The sequence below is a fragment of the Chelonoidis abingdonii genome, chromosome 11 (assembly GCF_003597395.2).
Source record: "Chelonoidis abingdonii isolate Lonesome George chromosome 11, CheloAbing_2.0, whole genome shotgun sequence".
Classification (NCBI taxonomy): domain Eukaryota; kingdom Metazoa; phylum Chordata; order Testudines; family Testudinidae; genus Chelonoidis; species Chelonoidis abingdonii.
In genome coordinates, this window is record NC_133779.1 from 58,041,515 (window position 1) to 58,061,056 (window position 19,542).

The 19,542-nt window shown below is 54.5% G+C and overlaps 1 protein-coding gene across 1 annotated transcript; it reads right to left on the reverse strand.

Annotated features, from left to right (window-relative positions):
* Nucleotides 1-1,755: 1,755 nt before the first annotated feature.
* On the reverse strand, nt 1,756-10,612 carry LOC116830906 (RNA-binding protein 42). The gene is made up of 10 exons (XM_032790581.2): nt 10,364-10,612; nt 8,116-8,203; nt 7,953-8,027; nt 6,460-6,525; nt 5,785-5,948; nt 4,783-4,926; nt 3,761-3,967; nt 3,101-3,221; nt 2,599-2,793; nt 1,756-2,189 (listed from the first exon to the last, which is right to left on the reverse strand). Exons 1-10 carry the CDS (start codon nt 10,610-10,612, stop codon nt 2,077-2,079), a joined length of 1,422 nt encoding a protein of 473 aa, XP_032646472.2. The 3' UTR covers nt 1,756-2,076.
* Nucleotides 10,613-19,542: the final 8,930 nt, after the last annotated feature.

Sequence of the window (19,542 nt, forward strand, 5' to 3'; positions counted from 1 at the left end):
TCGCATTGGCGGCTCATAGTCATCCTGCGATCAACCAATACCCCAAGGTCCCTCTCCTCCTCTGTTGTTTCCAACTGATGGGTCCCCAATGTATATCTAAATTTCTTATTATTAATCCCAAGGTCCAGGAGACTCTCCCTCAGTTGATGCAGCCTCAGGGCTTGGAGCCCCACCAGGCTGGCTCTCTCCAGCAGGAGGCGCTGGCTGCTCCCAGGGGAAGAGGTTATGATGGAAAAAGGGGGGGAGGAGCTAAGTGGGGACACAGAACTCCTCTCCCCGCTACCCTTTCCCCCAAAGGATACAGCTGCCCCTGCGCTGTCTGACCAATCCTGCCCCCCCATGCATGGGGGGAGGAGGGTATCAGCACTTGCAGCTTCCTGCCCTCCCACCCTCACAGACCAGGGCCTCCATGCCTGCCAAGGCTGGGTAGGAAGTATGTGCAGGCAGGGTGAATGGGGGCTGAGGCCAGGCCAGGCTAGGCCACCTGGGTTCTATCCCCAGCCCTGGGAGGGGAGTAGGGTCTAGTTGTTAGAGCAAGGGAGGGGGGCTGAGATTGGCTCTAAGGGGTCCCACATACAGGGACCCCCAGCCAGCAGGTGGCGCTACAGCCTGCCACCACAGTGCCAATCTGCACCTACCTTCCAGCTGCACAGTGCTACTGCCCCCTGCTGGAGACACTGCAGAGCCCCCTGCCCGAGGGGTTACATGAGGGATAGGCAAATTGTATGGCAGGCCATGAATGCTCATGGGGCTGGGGTGCAGAGGGGGTGTGGGCGCTGGGGTAGGGCCAGAAGAGTTCAGGGTGCAGGAGGGGGCGCTGGGCTGGAGGTTGAGATTGAGATGGGGAGGGAAGGGGGATTTGGGCTGATGAATTCAGCTATCAGGGTGATGCCAGAAATGAGGAGGTCAGGAGGCGGCTACGGCTGAGGGGTTGGGAGTGTGGGAAGAACAGAGGGGTTCAGGCTGAGGCAGGGGGTGTGGTGTGGGAGAGGGTACAGGCTGGGGGTGGAGTAGAGGGGTTGGGAGTAGGCGCTGGCCAGGGGGCTTTACACACTGCGCCGTCCATTGGTTGCAGTTCCCAGCCAATGTGGACCCCCCCTGGCTGCCCCTACACATAGGAGCCAGAGAGGGGACGTGCCACTGGCTGCGTGGAGCGGGAACAAGCCACCGACCCTGGTCCCCAGTAGAAGCTCGAGGGCGGGATGAAAGGGTCTGATAGGCCGTAGTTTGCCCACCCCTGGATTATACATACCTAGGCTGCCTTACCAGCTCAGAGCCTGAGATCCAGCACTCAGCCAGCCCCCCACTGGTAGGTCAGGATTGAGGGGCAATGGCTGGACTCGGGGTGGTGGGCAGCCCACGGCTGGCCCAGCAGGAGGCTATTGGGCCAGGATTAAGGGACACTGGCAGAGCTGGGGGACAGGAGGCAGGGCTGGGTTAGCAGCGGCTGCGGCTCAGGCTTATGGGGCGCTGGCAGAGCTTAGGCAGGGAGAGCCCAGAGCTGGGCTGCAGGGTGGGATTGATGGGCATGGACCAGAATTATTCAGCTCCACAGGGGAACAGCTTGGTGGCCCCAGTAACCCCCCACTCCCTCTGCCTCCCAGCCAGAGCGCCATCCCTGCCCTGGGCTGGAGGGAAGAGAATGAGGCTCAAGGCCCGAGCTCTGCTCCTCCAGCAGGAGGCAGTACAGACTTGGGGAGCAACACCCCCACCACGCCCCAGGGAGAAACAGCAAGGAAACCCCAGCCCTTGGGCTTGTAAGTACGAAAGAAAAATGAATATTTATTAGGGTGGAGCCAGGGGCCCTGTGGGGAGCGTTACACATATGCCTGCCGCCCCCCCCCCGCCCCCCTAGGCACCAGTACCCCCGGCAGCACGTGAGGGGGCACTGCAGAGTCCATGGAGGAATCTGCCCTGGGTTAGGAGCTATCATACAAGACAGATGGAAGGGGGGTACGGTGGCTGGGCACCCAGCACCATGGCCCCGTCTGCCCTGGGGGCTAAGTCTGCCTGGCGTTGGCTGGGGCCCCTGGGATGGGGGGCCTGGGCTGGAAGGGGGCAGCCCCCCCCCCCCAGCTATCTCAGTCCAAGTTTCTTCTTCTCTTTCTGCTTCTTGCGCACCACATCAATGTTGCGATCCTTCCACATGCTCTTGCGCAGCTTGATGGGGCGGCTGCCCACGTATTTACCTGCCAGGGGGCACAGATGGGAGCAGTGGGTCAGTAGATGGGGGGCAGCAGGCGCTCCCAAAACAGGGGGGGGAGAAGGGGACACATTTGGCTGCACCTTGCTCCGCAGAGGGGCTCGACACACCCTCAGTTCCCTCCTCTCACCAGGAGGGGGACTGCCCCCAGGCCAATCCCCAGGGCTCTATGTGGGGTTGAGCTGCCCCATAGCTTGCATTGCCTGCCAGACCCTGCCCCCACAGGCTGCCTTCAGGCCACCCCCACCCCCCTCAAGACAGATGCTGGGGGCGGCAGCAGGGTCAAAGGGCAGCCATGCCAATAGAAGCATGACAGAGTAACCTGCCCCCCGCCCATCTGGGGCACTATGGCCTAACCCCTCCCCCCAGGGGAACCTGTCCCCACCTCCGCTCACCGTTCATCTCGCGCATGGCGCGGACGTAGTCGTTGGGGTCCTTGAAGCTGACGAACCCGTAGCCCTTGGTCTTGCCGGTGCGCTTGTCCCGGATCACCTTGGCCTTGAGGAAGGACGGGTAGCGGCTGAAGGCCCGGGCCAGGATGTCGTCGTTCACCTCATTGCCCAGGTCCCCGCAGAAGATCCGGAAGTCATCTGGGATGGGAGGGGTGAGGGGAGGGTGAGAGTGGGGCAGGGCCATAGGAACCAGCTGACCCCTACCTGTGATCATGGCAATCCTCTGCCACAGAACTCAGCATCTGCTCCATTGAATGGGCTTGCCAGGTCAACCCCCAGTAATATCCCGTGGCAGGGAGTCCCAGAGGTCAACGCTCAATGTCAGCCCCCTGCAGCAGGGAGTCCCACAAATTAACTCCAATAATATCCTGGGGTTTGCCTGTGCCCTGCTCCGGTTCAATCCCTCCCCTCCCTACCCCAGCCACTTGGGATTCTCCCCACTCACCTGAGTCCCACTCCAGCAGGCTGGAGTCCTCCCAGCAGCTCCCGGCCGCCGTGCGGATGCAGCGCTTCAGCTTTTCCTGCCTCGTTTTCTTCTTGTCCTCGACCACAGGCTCCACCACGGGCTGGGGAGGCCATGGGTCAGCAACATCCCTCAGGGCAGAACCTGGAGCTGCCGTCCCTGTGCTCTCCACTCCCTCCAGGGCGGATCAGTAACACCTCCAACCTTCACAGCCCTCCGTCCCAAGGCTGGCTCCAGACCCCCCTCCCCCCTTCCCCGATGAGATCCTGACTGAGCCATGGGGAGCCCCATGTCCCCCATGGGCCCCCACCCCCAGCCTGCAGCCTACTGGCTGAGGAGGGACCATCACATGGTGCAGACCAGGCCCCAGCCATGCAACACCCCCATGGTACAGACCCCCTGTAGGAACAGCCACCCGCCTTGGCACAGGACCCTCCTTACCACTGGCACTCCTGGTGTCTCTGGAGAGACCCCACCCCCAGCCCTCCCATGGTTCCCCCCACTCCAGCCCAGATTCCCTCCCCATTGTGTTCCCCCACAACCATCTCATGACATCCCCCACCCCAGGCCTCCTGTTGTCCCCTCATTCCTGCGTATACCCCTCCCCTGATCCCCTCCGGCCAGAGAAAGACATCCCCTTACCTCCATTGGTGCAAATCCGGGTTCGGGGCCACGGGGCCGACGCCCTCGTATGGGACCCAGCTCAGGCCCACGCAGTGCAGGCAGCACCCTGGCCTCTGGCATCACAGGCTCCACCTCGGGCATGCTGGGACCAATCACAGCCTCCTCCAGCCCCCCTGGCTCCTTCTCCTCCACCACGACTGGTGGAGGCTGCTCCCGCAGCTCCTCCTGCAGCAACAGGGAGACTAGCACCAGGGGCCATGCAACTGCAGAGGGATTAGCCTGGGGAACTCCCCACGTCATTAATCCAGCCCAAGGGGAGGGGTTGTGTGTTAGCCTATGGGACTCCCTGCCCCATGAATCCCATGGGAGGTCAGCCTGAAGCCCTGAGTTAACTGAATATCCAGGCAGGACAGGGTATTATACAGGAATTAACCAACAGGACACTGGAGCTAGCCCATGTGTCTTCCTGCCACTGGATAGTTAATGGGGTTAACACAAAATCACTGGTGTTAACCTGTGGAACTTCCTGCTACTGGGACATGTACTGGGAGTTCGCCATGTCCCCCACACTAATCCTCCAAACATCGATGCAGTGGGCGAAATCCGAAGGGTACTATAAGGATGGAATCCTGGGGGACATGAAAGTCTGTCCTGCAGGACCCCTCCACCCCTACTGCAGGTGTGTGGCTGGCATCTGCCCCCTCCAAACTCCCTGTATCCCCCCACAACCTGGCCAGCATCAGAGCCCTTCCAGGACGTCTCCCAGCCACAGGGACATTGCAGCAAGCAGCTTGGTATGTTTTAAAGGGGGAACAGACACTTAACCTCATACAAGACTGGCAAGGAAAAGAGCTCTTGACCCTCATGCTTCAGGGCAGGAGCAGAGCCACAAACTGGGGGAAAGAAAGAAGGAACCCCCTCTCCCCTGCAGTAGGATGGCCCAGCAAGGTGTGTTGGGGGGGAGGGGGGATTTAATGCCTTCCTTTCAAGCACCAATGGAGGTTGAGTGGCAGAGAGCTCTGCCCCCGCCCCCTCCATACCTCCTGCTTTTTCACTGGCGGCGCAGAGTACACTGTGGGGGCTGCCTGGATCACCATGGGGTTTATCTTCGGAGCTGCCACGACGGGGGGGCGCGGAACCGACATCAGAGGAGTGATCGGGCCGATGGGGACCCCAGGTCCCACCTAGACATCAGCAACAGCAGGGCCATTAAAGGGGCTAATGCAGACAATGGCTCCCTGGCTGGTCTTTGTCCAGCAGCTGGACAGAGTTCAGAATACAGCCCCCACCCCAAAGCTCGCGACACCCCCAGTGCTAAAATGCAGCTGCCTCTGGGGGACATAGCAGCTGGTGAGCAGCCACACAACAAATGCAGAGTGTCTTGTAGCAGAGAGTCAGCCAGCACTGACTGAGGGGAGAGCGCCCCCTCTACTGAGGCCTCCACCATGCTCCCTGCAGCACAGCGCCCTCTAGTGCCATGCTAAGGCATCGGGACCAGCCCTGACTGCCAGGGGAGAGCGCCTCCACCCCACTCCCTGCAGCACAGCGCCCCCCAGCACCACACTGGGGCCAGCCTTGACTGCCAAGGGAATGCCCCCACCCCACTCCCTGCAGCACAGCACCCCCCCAGCGCCACACTGGGGCCAGCCTTGCTCTCCCCTGGCAGTCACCTCCACTCCACTCCCTATAGCAACTCCACTCCACTCCACTCCCTATAGCACAGTGCCCCCTAGTGGCATATGGGGGCCAGCCCTGAGTGCCTGGGGGAGAGTGCTCCCACCTGGCTCCCTGCAGCACAGCGTCCCCTACTGCCATGCTGGGACCAGCACCGACTACAAAAGGAGAGCACCCCACCACAAACACAGCTTCCTGCAGCACTTATCATTCCTGTTTGCCCCTCCTCCAAGTGCTGACCAGCCTCAACCCTGCCTTGCTCGAGCTGATCCCACAGTACAGCCACCCTGGCAGGTGAGACCCAACTGCCACCCCCCATTGGCTCCTGTCCCTCCCTCACACCCCATTGCTGAAGGAAACGCACTCACCGGTGGGCCAGTTCTCATCGGCCCTATGGGCCCCATGAGCGGGCCAGGAGGCCTCTGCATGGGGGGCCCCATCATCATCTGTGGGCCCTGGGGACCGGGCATGGGGGGCCCCACCATGGCTGGGTGGTGTGGCGGACGCATCGCCAGGGGCCTGGGAGCACCAGCTAAGAGAAAGACAGACAGAAACGGGGTTTCCATTTCTATGACAACAGGATTTTCCCCATGGCTTTGATTCTGGAACTAGCCCCTGATTCAAGGAGGGAGGGAAGTCCAGGAAATGAAACTTACCCAACAGGAAGTGAAACCGACCACCCCACCCCCAGGCTTTAGGAAGTGCAAAGAAAGGAGCAAGCAAACAGCAAAAGTCACCAAGAAGACAGGCCTCCCTGCCAGCTCGGGTTTTAGCATTTCCCCTGAGCAGGGGAGAATCCATGAAGTGAAACTGGTCTCCCCTGTCCCTTGGCAAAGAATAGAGCAAACAAACTGCCAACCTCAGGATTTATAGAAAGGCCTGGTTTATTTCTGCAAGAATCTCACTTATCAGGAAAACTCGGGAGGGAATTTTTATTGAAATATGATGTCAGACTTGGTGTCTCCTGACTGAAAGGGATAGCACCAGCAGGATCCAGGCGTGTTAGACTAGGGTAAAGACAGGGCTGGCGGGGGGAAGCTTACCAGATCTCTGCAGGACGTGAGGCACAAAGGCTGGTCGAAGGATCGGAGGCCTCTGTGGAGGGACAACTGCAGAGGGTGAGAAGGACAATTTTACTTTAAGGCGCCAGGCTGGGTATTGCAAGTGCTGGGTTCAATTCCCAGAACTGCCACACGCGTCCTGCGTGACTGCGGACAAGTTATTTTGACTCTCCATGTCCCAGTTTCCTCACCTGAAAAACCAGAATGGTCCTTCCTTTGCCTTGTCTAATTATATCAAGAGCTTTTCGCGGCAGGACAGTCTCTCATTGTGTCTGGGCAGCGCCTGGCACAACAGGGCCCTGACCTCAGCTGGGGCAGAGACTGTCTCTTGCTGTGTCTAGGAAGTGCCTGGCACATCTCAGCCGAGGGTGCTACTGTATTACAAACAAACAGACCAAGTGTTCTAGCTCTGGGTTTGATCATTAGGGGAAAATCCCTTCTGGACTCCAGGCTGTAGGGCAGCAATGCACAGGAATCCCATTACGCTGAGGAAATTGCATCCTGGCTGATTAGACAGCTGTCTGTGGAGGAGGGGCCTTGTTAATATCCATCCGCATCCATCCCGATTCTGTACGGCATCACATGAGTTATGTCAGGCATCTAGGGTGAAGCAAGATGGGAGCCGGAGTCCGCTTCCCCAAACACGACTGGAGAGCAGGTGCCCACACACGTTTCAACAACATGAGCCAAACTGAGTCACAGCCGACTCCTGGCTCAGCTGGATTCATTTCCACCCCGTCTTGTGATGTCAGCACAGACAACAAAACAAATACAACGTCTTCTCTACACCTTTGCAGCTGAAGGATCCCAAAGCCCTTTAGAGGCTGCATATACAGTAATCATTCACTCAGTGATAAGATGCAGCTGCCTCTAGGGTGGGACACAGCAGCTGTGTACAGGCAGCAGCATGTCACCATTGAGTGAATGATAACTGTGTATGCAGCCTCTAGAGGGCATTGGGATTCTATATAGCGCAGAGCTAAGACACAGCTGCCTCTTGGGGTGGCGTACACACCGTACAGCATTTATAAAGCACGTTAGGAACAAACTTTGCTTGAGAAATTATTCCGTAACTGTCCACTAGGGGGTGCAACTTGCACCATCCGCTTAGCAGCTGTTGTAGGCCAGTTGTCAGAGACGGGATACCTCACTAGAAGGACCTGCTGGTTTGATCCAGACAGCAGGGAGGATGCCACATTAGACGAAGCCACAGTTCTGATCCAGGGTGGCAGGATGCCGGATTAGATGGGCCTATTACTATATATGATAAAGCTGCTCCCCAGAAGACGACTGTTCAGCAGCCCCATGTATGAAATGGAGTTACTGGGTCTCCTGTCAGTTCCTAGCTATGTCAACACCTGCAAACAAACCAACCCAGGAGGCACAAATAGCTTATCGGCAGCCATGGCAGAGGAGCTGAGCCCCCTCCAGGTGGTGAGGTGTGTGTGGGGGGGACTCTTGTCCTATCGCTGTACCTGCCCTGCGGATGAAGAGGGGGCTTCGGTTCTCGGGGCTGTCGATCCGGCACCTCTCGCCAGCGCTGAAGTTCACTCAAAGAGAAAGAACAGACACATTGCTTTGGAATCTCAGACGCGCCATATGCAGTCAGACACTAGGCCACCGAGACACACTACGTACCTGGTCCCACGAACGGTACCGGGGGGGCCACGATGGGGGCCACGACAGTGGCTGCAGCAGCTGCTCGGGCTTCTAAGCTCTGCTGGACCTGGAGCAGAACGGAAACACGAATCAAGAGAGGCAGCTGGTAATGCAGACCTCTATAATACCCCTGAGGGAGAGGCACATGGGCCAGCGCAGAAGGAATACCACCCCTCCTCACACCCCCTGCCCTGAAACATCTATCCAGAAGCCAACAGGCCTCAGTTAACACAGCCCCCACCATCCCAGGAAACATCTGTGCAGCTGCAGAAAGGACCAGCTAGTTAAAGGGCACGGAAGGACCAGGAAAGAGGCTGAGCAGTGGGATTTGACAGGGCAGCTGTGGGAGTGAGACTCGCAAGCCTGGCATAGGAGTGGAGGGTTAATTTAGCTTTAGTTCAGTCACACCACTGGCCTCTAACACCAGCACACCCATCAGCACAGAGTGGCAGGGGAGACGGACGACCCCACATGGAAATTAGAACAAACGGAGAGCCAGAGACCCACTCCGGGAACAGCTCATTAAGGGACTCGGTCCCAGCTACATTCCGTCTGTGATCCATCAAGTCCCTGTCAACCTGCAAGTTAGACCACAGACGGTCAGGGGAAGGACACGGTAACTGAGGCTAGTGCTTTTCATGCAGAGCAGTTTTCATAGATTCCAAGGCCAGAAGGGAGCATTAGATCATCAAGTCTGACCACCTGTACAACACAGGTCAGAAAATTTCAGCCTGATCCCACTGCACTGAGCCCAATCACGTGTGTTTAACTAAAGCTTCCTCCAGTAAGGCATCCGGTCTGGATTTGGAGACATCAAGAGATGTACAATCTGCCACTGCTCTGGTGAGTTCGTTCCAATGGTTTGTTTGAGTTAAGCTAAACAGAAACAAGACACCCTTAATCTGAATTAACTTCTCAGTGTAGATAAGCCTAGAATAAGGTAGGGCACTGGTTTTCAACCTTTTTTCATTTGTGATCCCCTAAAAATGTTGAAGGCACGGACCCCTTTGGAATTTTCAGACAGTCTGTAGATCCCCTGGAGTTTTCGGGCCACAGGTTGAAAACCACTGAAGTAGGGAGTGAATTTAAACTGCAATAGCTATTCTTGATTAACTCCCTATGTGGCAGACCTTATTCCAATATGAGTGTTCCCACATGAAGATAATTAGGATAAATTATTCCTAAATAGTTCCAGGCATAAACAAGGCATAATTGTAAAATCTCCAGGGGAAGGAATGTCTTTTTCATTGTGTGTTTGTACAGAACCAAGCAGGGAGCCCTGGTCTATGAGGACACTTGGCAGAATTTTTAAAAATAATTTCAGAGGCTAATACTGATGTTTTAAAGAATTTTTTCACCAATTTCTATCCATTTAAATATTCACAGTTGCAGGATGTTACTGGGGGAGGTCAGACAATAATTTAATGACAGCAGATGTTGAGATTTTAAGAGTTTATAACTGTTAAAACACAAATTGCCAACATCACATGTCAAAGTACACAAAGTAAATATTCTTAAATCAAACTCCTAAGTTTTCAAGCAGCATTTTGCTTACTTTGCATGTAAATTGTGATTATTATGGATGGAAATATTTTTTCAGCATTTACAAGTGCATAGTGAAATCAATGTTTAATAACAAAAATCGAACACTTCCCTTCCCAGCCTAAGATGACCAGGGCCCCAGGAGCTACCCCAACACAAATAAGGGACTGTCACAGTGGAGAAAGGTGCTTCACATTTAATGATATTTCCATCACAATCTGCTCCACCACCCAAAAAGCATCCTACCCACGTACAGCTCCTTAAAAGCCAATAAGGGAGAGCAGCAGGAGACTCCTGAGATCTATTAGGGACCTCACTATGTTGATCTATTAACCTGGGGGCAAAGGTATCTTGGCTGTGAATATTTCTTCTAGTAACCGGGAGGGATGGACAACTCACTCCCTAGTGATGGGTGCCAACAGTGTCCCCCAATGACACAGGCAGATAGGCACACAGCAAAGATGGCAGGGTGGATGGGGGGGGAGGGGGCACGGAGGAGCACAGTCACACAAGCCCAAGTCAGGGCTGTGGCCAGCACGTGCTCAGGACATCTCTGGTTTTAACCTCCAAGCTGCCAGAAACCTACATTCCCGCATCGTGTTTCTGGGCCAAAGAACTGCAGTTGCACCCAGCATCACCCTCACACTGCTCATACCCCATGGTGAGGGATAAGCCGGTGCCTCACCTGCTGGTAGGTGTTGGTGGCAATGATGGGTCGGATCACTGGGACTGGGGGCACCGTGGGCACGGCCGGCACTGCCAGAGCTACCGGGACAGCCTCCACCACCGGGGCCCCAGAGGGCAGGGAGACAGGGGCCCCCAGCACCTCCTGCTCAAACCTATACAGGTTGAGGGATGACAAATGGAGCCACGTTGACGTCTCTTTGCTACCATCCAGAGTTTTCCATGCTCTTGTCCTGAGGGGCCCCCCCATCCCAGTTCCTCAGGTCCTCCTACCACAAGGCCAACCTCTTATTTGATACAGGGTCTTTCACCGCTTTGCCCTGGTATCTGCCAACCCCTGGCTCTCTTCCACCCAGCGCCCCATTCCCTCCCACCAACGGCTCCCCATTACCCTCAGACACCCCAAGGATTCCAGTTGCTCCCCACTCCCTCTAAAGGGTTCACATCCCTTTGCCCTTCGATCTCCCTCTAGGACACCCCCCTTCCCCACGTCTGTAACGACGCACAGCCCCTTTCTGCTCCAGATCTCCCATCCCTCTGTCCTGGGCTCTGCTCATCACAGGCCCACCGCTGCCAGCACTAATCCCTCAGCTGAACCCTCCTGCTCCCTCCCCCTGCCAGCCTCCCAGATACCCCATCTGCTGCCTGCCAACCCCTTTATCCTCTTCCCACCCACTCCCGGTTACCCACCGCCTCCCCCCGGATTCCAAACCCCCTTCCCGGCGTCTCCCGGGCTTTTGTCCCAGCCCAGCTCCCCGCAACCCCTCCCCCAAGTCTCCCCCGCCACCTCTGCCGGCCTCGCCCCCTTTTACCCTGGTTCCACTGCCCGCCAGTCGAGGAACCGCCCCAACCCCCCCACGTTCACCAGGGCCGTGTGCTCCACCCTCACTCGGGTTGCCTCCCCGCGCTCACCAGCGCTCTCGCCTCCATCTCATTCAGCGTGCTGCCTTCCCCGCCTTCAGCCCGCAGCCGTCGGCGCCCCCCTGCGGGCCGGGTCCCGGGCTGGGGCCCCGGGGGGGCGGGGCGTGGCGGAGCCGCCATGCGGGGCCGGGCTCAGCCTCCGCGAGCGCGCTCCGTGCCCGACACACCCGCTCCGCAATGTACGAACGAGCACTTCCGGAGGCCGCTGAGGATTAGCGCCGCGCCATCAGCGCGCTTTATGACGTCACGAAGGACGCGCGAAGAACAGTGGGGCGCCGGAGCTTTCCAGGCGGGAAGGGGCTGGTGTGGAGGTCCCCATGGGGCTGGGACCAGGGACGGAGCTCCCATTGCCTTGCGTCGGAGCACGTGATTCTTTCTTTTACTCTCCATAGGCAGGAGTGGGGCGGGACGCCCCCTCCCTTTTCGAGCTCAGGCAGGGCCCAGCCAGAACGTCGCTGCTGTGCCCCGCCTTCCTGCCCGCCCATGCAACTGCCCCGCCTCGCTGGTGCAGAACGTCAAGTAGCGTCTCCTCCAGGCTGGAGGGATGATCCGCGGGTGGGCGGGTTGCTTGACTCCTCCCAGGGCGGGGCTGGGAGCGCCAGAGGTCCCGGCGCGGGCGTGCAGCTGGGCGGAGCTCCCTCCCCTGGTGAGAGGGTGGGCTTGGCTTGCCAGGCTCGCGGCTGCTCCCTGACCCAGTACAGGGTCTGCTCAGCCCTCTGGCCAGCAGCGTCCTACCACTGCACAGCTGGCCAAGGTTTTGGTTTTGGTAGTAATATGTAGGCCCTACCAAACATAGTCCATTTTGGTCAATTTCACAGCACAGGATTTTTAAATGGTCAATTTAATGATTGCCACTCTGTAAATCTGAAACCTTAGGGTGTTGTAAGTGTAGGATCCTGACCGAAAGAGTTGTGGCTGGGAGGGGTCGGAAGTTATTATTGACAAGGGGTTTGCACACCATTTTGCACCTTTTTTGCCCGAGACTGCTGCAGTGGTGCTGACTTTTAGGACGGCAGTTGAGAGCGTGGCGCTGCTAGGAGCACTAACTTGAAAAGCAGCGTTGCTGTCAGCAGCAGTGCAGAAGTAGGATGATGGTGTGTATTGCCACCTTAATTCTGTGCTGGCTGGCGGGGTGCCGCGGCAAAGCTGTCACCCTGCCAACAGCTGCCTTCCACTGCCCGGTTGAAGGTAGCGTAGAAGCAGGGCCGGTTTAGCAAGTGCAGCCAATTCGAACAGTTTCAACTGGGCCTGGCAGGATGACAAAAAAAAAAATGTAAAAAATACGTGGCTTGCATCAATGGACGGCACGCTAGGTCAGCGACGGGTCCTTCACTCACTCCAGGTCTTTGGTGGCACTGAAGACCTGCAGCCAAAGTGCTGCTGAAGACTGGAGGGAGTGAAGGACCGCCACCAAAGTGCCACGAAACCGGAGCGCTGCCGGGTGAGTAAAAATTAAAGGAGCCTCTAGCCAGGGAAGGGATTCTCGCCATTTGCCCTTCCCCCCCCGGCAGTCCTGCATGGCGGAGCCCTCATAGGGCGGGCAATTCGGGTTGCAGATGCATAAGCTGGCCCTGCATACAAGTAACGGATGACAATACCCATGACCCCTCAGCAACTCTCTTTGGTCAGAATCCAGTTGAGAAAGGTGGACACTCTGAAATTTGTAGTATAGGGGTAAAAGCAACAAGATAGATTTTGGGGGCGACACAGATTTCACAGTCCGTGATGCAGGTTTAATGAACGTCAATTTGGTAGGGCTAGTTAAATGCAGCACCATATTTCCAGAATATACGCTTTGAAATCTGAAATTTCTCGTTTTTGGTTGGAAACGTGCCCCTTCACGTGAAGGACAGGGGTCTGACAAAAATGAAGAGAGGCTGAGAAGGTGCTAATATAACAACCAACAAAACCGTTGTGTTGTTCTGAGGTACTTTGACACAGAAGCGATTTTCTAGTGTTTGGTGTCATGATCGCTTTGCAGTGGAGATGATTTAAGATCAGACGTTTGCAGACTTTTTCAAACTACTTTGGACATTTTAACATTGTCATTCTGCTGTTTTTTTGTGAAACATCTGCCACCTCGACTGGGAATACAAGTACCCTTTTTAAAGTTTTGATTTGGATTTGATTGTCATCTCATAGCTTTGTGCTAATCGGATGAACTCTTGCTGATACCTTGTAGCTTTTTTTTTTTTTTTAAATCAAATCTGTCTCGGGTATCTATAGGAAGCTTTCATTGTTTGTTTGATAGTTTAGGGACCAATGTTGTTATAGAAACTTTGTTCCAGTAAGTAGATTGGCTACTTGGGACTGTTTTTTAATGACTTTGGCTATTAAACTGAGTAGAGGATGCACGTGTCATCACAAGCCTAATGCGTATTTGACAGGATAAAGCCTTGTGATAGGGCATATATTGTATTGTAGGAGTCAGGTGAGCGCTACCCTGACACTGGTGCGTGATTGAGGGAGTGTGAAAGAATTTCAAAAATTTCAAGAGTGTGGAAGATTTGACATTGGCATCCACCCCCCCACTTAGCATAAGCCCACAGCAGACTGGGATGGTTATTTTAACAGCTCTGGGATCCCCAATTTCTTTGTTATTGGGGCAGGGGGAAAAAAAAGTTTGTTACTCTGATTGTGTGAATGGGGAGCTGTGGGACTGCTTTGTGACAGAAATGACTCAACCTCAGTTGGGTGGTACTTGCTAAACATGGGACATGGGTTCCAAACCACCATAAATTGAGATGGGGGTGATGAGTAATGTGTGTATGCTTGATGGTATGGGTCTGCTTTTAAGGGTCTAGAGCACCAGTTGTATATTCTTGTCTCTTGAAGGTTAAAGAGTAGAGCTAATTTTGATTTTATTAGAAGTTTATCTAGAGACTGCTGAGTTGAGTTCATATTGAGATAATGGTGCACCAGCAGAAGAGCTCCCCTACTAAGAGCTGAGATCACTGAGTGCTGTGTTAACTTGTGGGGGAGCCTGAAGACCTATTGTTAAGTGGCTGGCAGAGCGGAGCAGTTTACAGCATGTTGGAAAAGCCCATGAAACAGTGAGCGGTGGAGTGGGTCATGGTGAAGGCTGCAGCAGAACTCCATGGAGAGGCAGAGCAATTGGCCTTGCCCCATGTAAGGTGCCCCTTAACATCCGGTGTGGACTCCCCCCTCCATGTCCACCCAGGCTGGGGGGGTAAAACTCTGCAGATAAGCTCTTGAATTCTTGGGTGGCACTGAGCAGAGACTTTTGGGTTGTTGGACTTTGGGGTAACTGGACTTAAGACCCTAAGGGGAAAAGGACATTGCCAAATGTATTTGGAGGTGGGTTTTGTTTATGGTTTGTGTTATAATCCTGTTTGTGGTGTTTGTCCAATGGGATGCCACATTGTTTCCTTCCTTTATTAAAAGGATTTTGCTACACTCAGACTCCGTGCTTGTGAGAGGGAAAGTATTGCCTCCTAGAAGCGCCCAGGAGGGTATGGTATGTAAGTGTCCCAGGTCACTGGGTGGGGGCTCAAGCCAGTTATGCATGATGTTATTAAAACGGAACCCCTGGATACTGAACCCGGCCCTTGTTGCTGCCAACTCAGAGGGGCAGAAGGGTTACAGTATATATTGACTTTAGTAAGGCTTTTGATACAGTCTCGCATGACCAACTCATAAACAAACTAGGACCATGTCTACATTGGCAACTGAACAACAAAACTTTTGTCTTCTAGATGTGTTAAACCTTCCACTCCCAAAAGACAAAAGTTTTGCTAGAGACAAGCACCAGTGTGAACAATGCTTTGTTGGCAGGAGCGCTCTCCTGCTGACAACGCAAATGCTGCTTGTTGGGGGTGCAAGTCTTTTGTGAGCAGGACAGCTGACAAACAGTTGCTACACTGCGTGACTTGTAGCAGCACGGCTGTAGCAACACAGTCATGTTGCTAAAAGATGTATAGCCTAGGGAAATACAACATAGATACAACTACTGTAAGATGGGTGTATAACTGGTTGGAAAACCATTCCCAGAGAGCAGTTATCAGTGGCTTATAGTTGTGCTGGAAGGACATAACGAGTGGGGTCCTGCAGAAATCAGTCCTGGGTCTGGTTCTTTTCAATATATTCGTCAGTGATTTAGATCATGGCATAGAGAGTACACTTATAAAGTTTGCGGACGATACTAAGATGGGAGGAGTTGCAAGTGCTTTGGAGGATAGAATTAACATTAAAAATGGTCCAAAGTAAACAGAGTGAAATTAAATAAGGACAAGTGCAAAGTACTCCACTTGGGAAGGAACAATCAACTGCACACATACAAAATGGGAAATGACTGCCTAGGAATGAGTACTGCGGAAAGGGATCTGGGGCTCATAATAGATCACAAGCTAAATATGTGTCAACTATGTAAAAACTCAAACCTGAACATAATTCTGGGATGTATTAGCAGGAGTGTTGTAAGCAAGGCACAAGAAGTAATTCTCCGCTCTACTCTGCGCTGATACAGCCTCAGCTGGAGTATTGTGTCCTGTTCTGGATGCCACAGAATGTTGGGAATCATCAAGAAAGGGATAGATAATAAGACAGAAAAAATCATATTGCCTCTATATAAATCCATGGTATGCCCACATCTTGAATACTGCATGCAGATGTGGTCACCCCATCTCAAAAAAGATATATTGGGATTGGAAAAGGTTGAGAAAAGGGCAACAAAAATGATTAGGCATATGGAACAGCTTCCATATGAGGAGAGATAAAGACTGGGACTTTTCAGCTTGGAAAGAATGATAAGGGGGATATGATTTTGTTCCCCTTAATTTCCTTGTTTGGGTATCGTAGTTTTGAGATGCTTGGTGACGATCTTGTAGTGTTGTCTCTGTCTGAGGGGTTGGAGCAAATGTCATTTGTACTTCAGCACTTGGCTGTAGGTGATGGATCGTGTGGTGTGTCCAGGATGGAAGCTGAGGCATGAAGATAGGCATAGCAGTCGGGATTTTCAGTATAGGTGGTGTTAACTTGACTGTCATTTATGCACCGTGTGTCTAGGAGTGGACCTCCCATGTAGATTGGCCAGGCTGAGGTGATGCTGGGGGTGGAAGCTGTTGAATCGTGGTGGAATTCTTCCAGAGTCTCCTTCCATGAGTCGCGATGATGAAGAGTCATCAACGTAGTGTAGGTAGAGAAGGGCGTGAGTGGACGAGAGCTAGGAATCAGCTTGTTCGCAGGTCAGCCATAAAAATGTTAGCATATTGTGGGGCCCATGCGGGTGGCCCATCGCGTGCACTAGGTCTGGTGGTATATATGTTGTGCGTTGTCATCATGAACAGTTGAATACCAAAGAGGCTGTCAGACAACTCTCTAATACCAAATTCTACAGGCCACTTTCCTCAGATCCCACTGAGGATCACCTACGAACTGCACCATCTGCTCAGGACACTCCCTACATAATCATCATGACAAATCAAATACCTAGATGCCCCGACTGTGAGTTTCTATTAACTACCCAAGATCCTGCTTGGAGCCTGGCTTTCCTCCTTCAAGCTCCAGCAGCACTGAATATGCTCTGCTCTGCAAGCCCTTCTATATGGCCTGCCGGGCCCTGCCTGGCTGCTTCCCTTTCAGCCCTTCTTAATGGCTGCTTTTGCGTCGCCGTGCCATAGACCTGTGTGGGACAGATGCCCGATGGCTCCCAGCACTTCCTGCTCAAATCTGAGGTTGGGGTGAACAAACGGAAGTGTGTCGAAACCTCTCCAGCACCATCCGGGTTTCCAGCCCTCTTGCCTGAGCCACCCAGTCCTGTTCCTCATGTCCTTCTTCGCCACAAAGCCCAACAACCCCTCTTCGATGCAGACGTCTACTGCATTACCCCTGTCCTGCTGACCGCCCCTCCTCCCCAGCTGCCCGTTCCCTCCTCAAAGGCTCCCTGTTGCCTTCACCTACACCCAAGGACTCCGTTGCTCCCCTAAAGGGTCCCATCCTTTGCCCTTCCTCTTCCCTTCAGAACCTCACCCCCCAAAAATCCTATGTCTACAGCCCTTTCTCCTCCCCCACCCTAGATCTCCATCCCTTCTGTCCTGGCTTTCCCCGTGCTCCGGCCTGGGCCACCTTTAATTCCTCAGCTGAACCTCCCGCTCGTGCTTTTTCCAGGAAGTTAAATTGGGCGTGTTCAAATTTATGGTGGTGCGGGCAGCGCGATGAGGGGTGAGACTCGTGAGAATGAAGGGACTGTATGGACCATAGTACAAGCCTGAAAGACGTATTCATGACCATTTTATTAGCTTTAACTCATGTTTGAAATCATCAGACAAATTCAAGTTGGCTACTCAAGCATTCTATGAACACGCATCTTGGTTTCTGTGTATAATTGCACACTCTGTTATGAACTTCGCGGAGCATGTGTTCATCGTTGATGGCGTCCGTGTGTCGGTAACTTCTGTTCCTTCAATTGATAGCTCATTAGTTCATCTCCACTGATCAGAGGCGAAGGTGACTCTTTCAGACAGAAATCTTCAGTGATTGAACAAGAACACTCAACTGTAGCTGTTGTGACTGGCAGTAGCAAGAGATAATTCCTACTTCTTCATACCCAGGAAACGTAGACAGAGATCGGGCGTACCACTAGTGATGATAAAATTGAAGTTGAAGTCCAATTTCATTCATTTGTCAGATGATATTCCACTATGTGTTCAAATTCTCTATTCTGTCCTGATCACATGGCAGCCCCATTGCTGGCAGTGCCTCACTCCACTCAGCTGTCAGTGTTTTTATAGGACAGGCTCTGTAAAGCTACGCAGAGGTTAGTAGAATCCAGAAGTCGCTGTTGTAGATTTTAAGAATAAGTCTGTGTCCTTTTTCCATTGTGCTTAACCTTCTTGTCCTCTTCACTTAAGGATTCAATATAATTCGCGCCTTCATTAGTCATCTTTTGGACTGAAATCTTTTCTTCCGTACTTTTTTCAATGATAGTCTCTAATTGATCAAAGTAGCTTCTGTGCTGGACAGAGATGTACTACGTACGCCAGATGCCTGGATTGACATTGTTTAAGACCCAAGTGATTTCAACAGGTAGAACTTACGAGGGAGAGAATGGCAATAGTCTTCTTGAATGTAGTAGAAAAGTCATCCCACATGCCTCACCACTTAGATACACTCCCCATCTTGGTACACTACTTGCCAAGCAGTAAAAACGGTATGAGTAATCTTTCAGACAAACGCCCAAAGTTCAGCTAATGAGAAAGCCAGAGGGTTTTCGCCAGGGGACTAATTTGAAACTTCCAGTCCCAGTGTATCTTCTATTTTCCACAGATATCGATCTTTTTTGGCTTTTGCTGAAAAAGACATAACTGAGACATTAAATTTATAGCTTTTTTAAATGTCTCTTTGAAGAGTCCTGCAGCTCGTACTAACGTGGCTAGCTGGAGTAGATGGCCTCTTGCCAGTTGCTCATAGGAGAGATTAGGTTACTTTTCTTGCCAAAGCTTTGTGCTCACCCGGACGCGCTAAGGGTTCTGGCGCCTACGGCGCCGGGACCATTTCGCCGCCGCCGCGCGCGGGTCTCGCGGCTCTGCGCAGAGCTGCTGCTAGGCATGCCTGCGGCCAGGTCCCACGGAGCCGCGGCTCCCTGACCCCGGGGGGCGGGACGAGGGGCGCCTGGGCTGCTGCGTCGCCGGCGGTGATGGCTCTACCCCGGGAGGGGGCAGGGACGCCTGGGCTGACCCGGATGCGGCGGCGCGCGCTCCCTGATCCCGGAAGGGGGCGAAGGCACCTGCGCTGCAGCGGCGGCTCGCTGACCCCGGGGGGGGGGCCCTGGGCTCCGGGTCGCGGCGGCTCCCTGACCCCGGGGGGCCGGGGCGCCCTGGGCAGCCGGTCGCGGCGGCGGCTCCTGGTCGGGGGGGGGTGTGGGACTGCCCTGGGCTGCCTGGATGCGGTGGCGGCTCCCTGGACCCTGGGAGGGGGGCGCCCTGGGCGTGCGGCGGCGGCTCACTGACCCTGGGGCGGGTGGGGATGCCGCTTTGCCCGGGATGCGGCGGCGGCTTCCCTTACCCGGGGCGCCTGGGCTGCGGCGGGCGCCTCGCTGACCCTGGGGCGGGGGGCGCCTGGGCTGCGCGGGTCACGCGGCGGCTCCCTTGACCCCGGAGGGGGGGTGCCCTGGGCTGCAGCGACGGCAGTCTCCTGACCCGGGGGCCGGGGGCGCCTGGGCTGCGGGCTGCGGCGACGGCGCACTTGACCCGGGGGACACCTTGGGCTGCCGACTGCAGGTCAGACTGCTGCTGGCACGGC

Coding starts and splice junctions, on each gene's coding strand:
- LOC116830906 (XM_032790581.2), bottom strand. CDS start 10,612: ATGGGGGGGCCCCTCAGGACAAGAGCATGGAAAACTCTGGATGGTAGC. Junction 8,028..8,115: donor GGTACCGTTCGTGGGACCAG/GTACGTAGTGTG, acceptor TTTCTCTTTGAG/TGAACTTCAGCGCTGGCGAG. Junction 6,526..7,952: donor CCTCTTCATCCGCAGGGCAG/GTACAGCGATAG, acceptor CACCCTCTGCAG/TTGTCCCTCCACAGAGGCCT.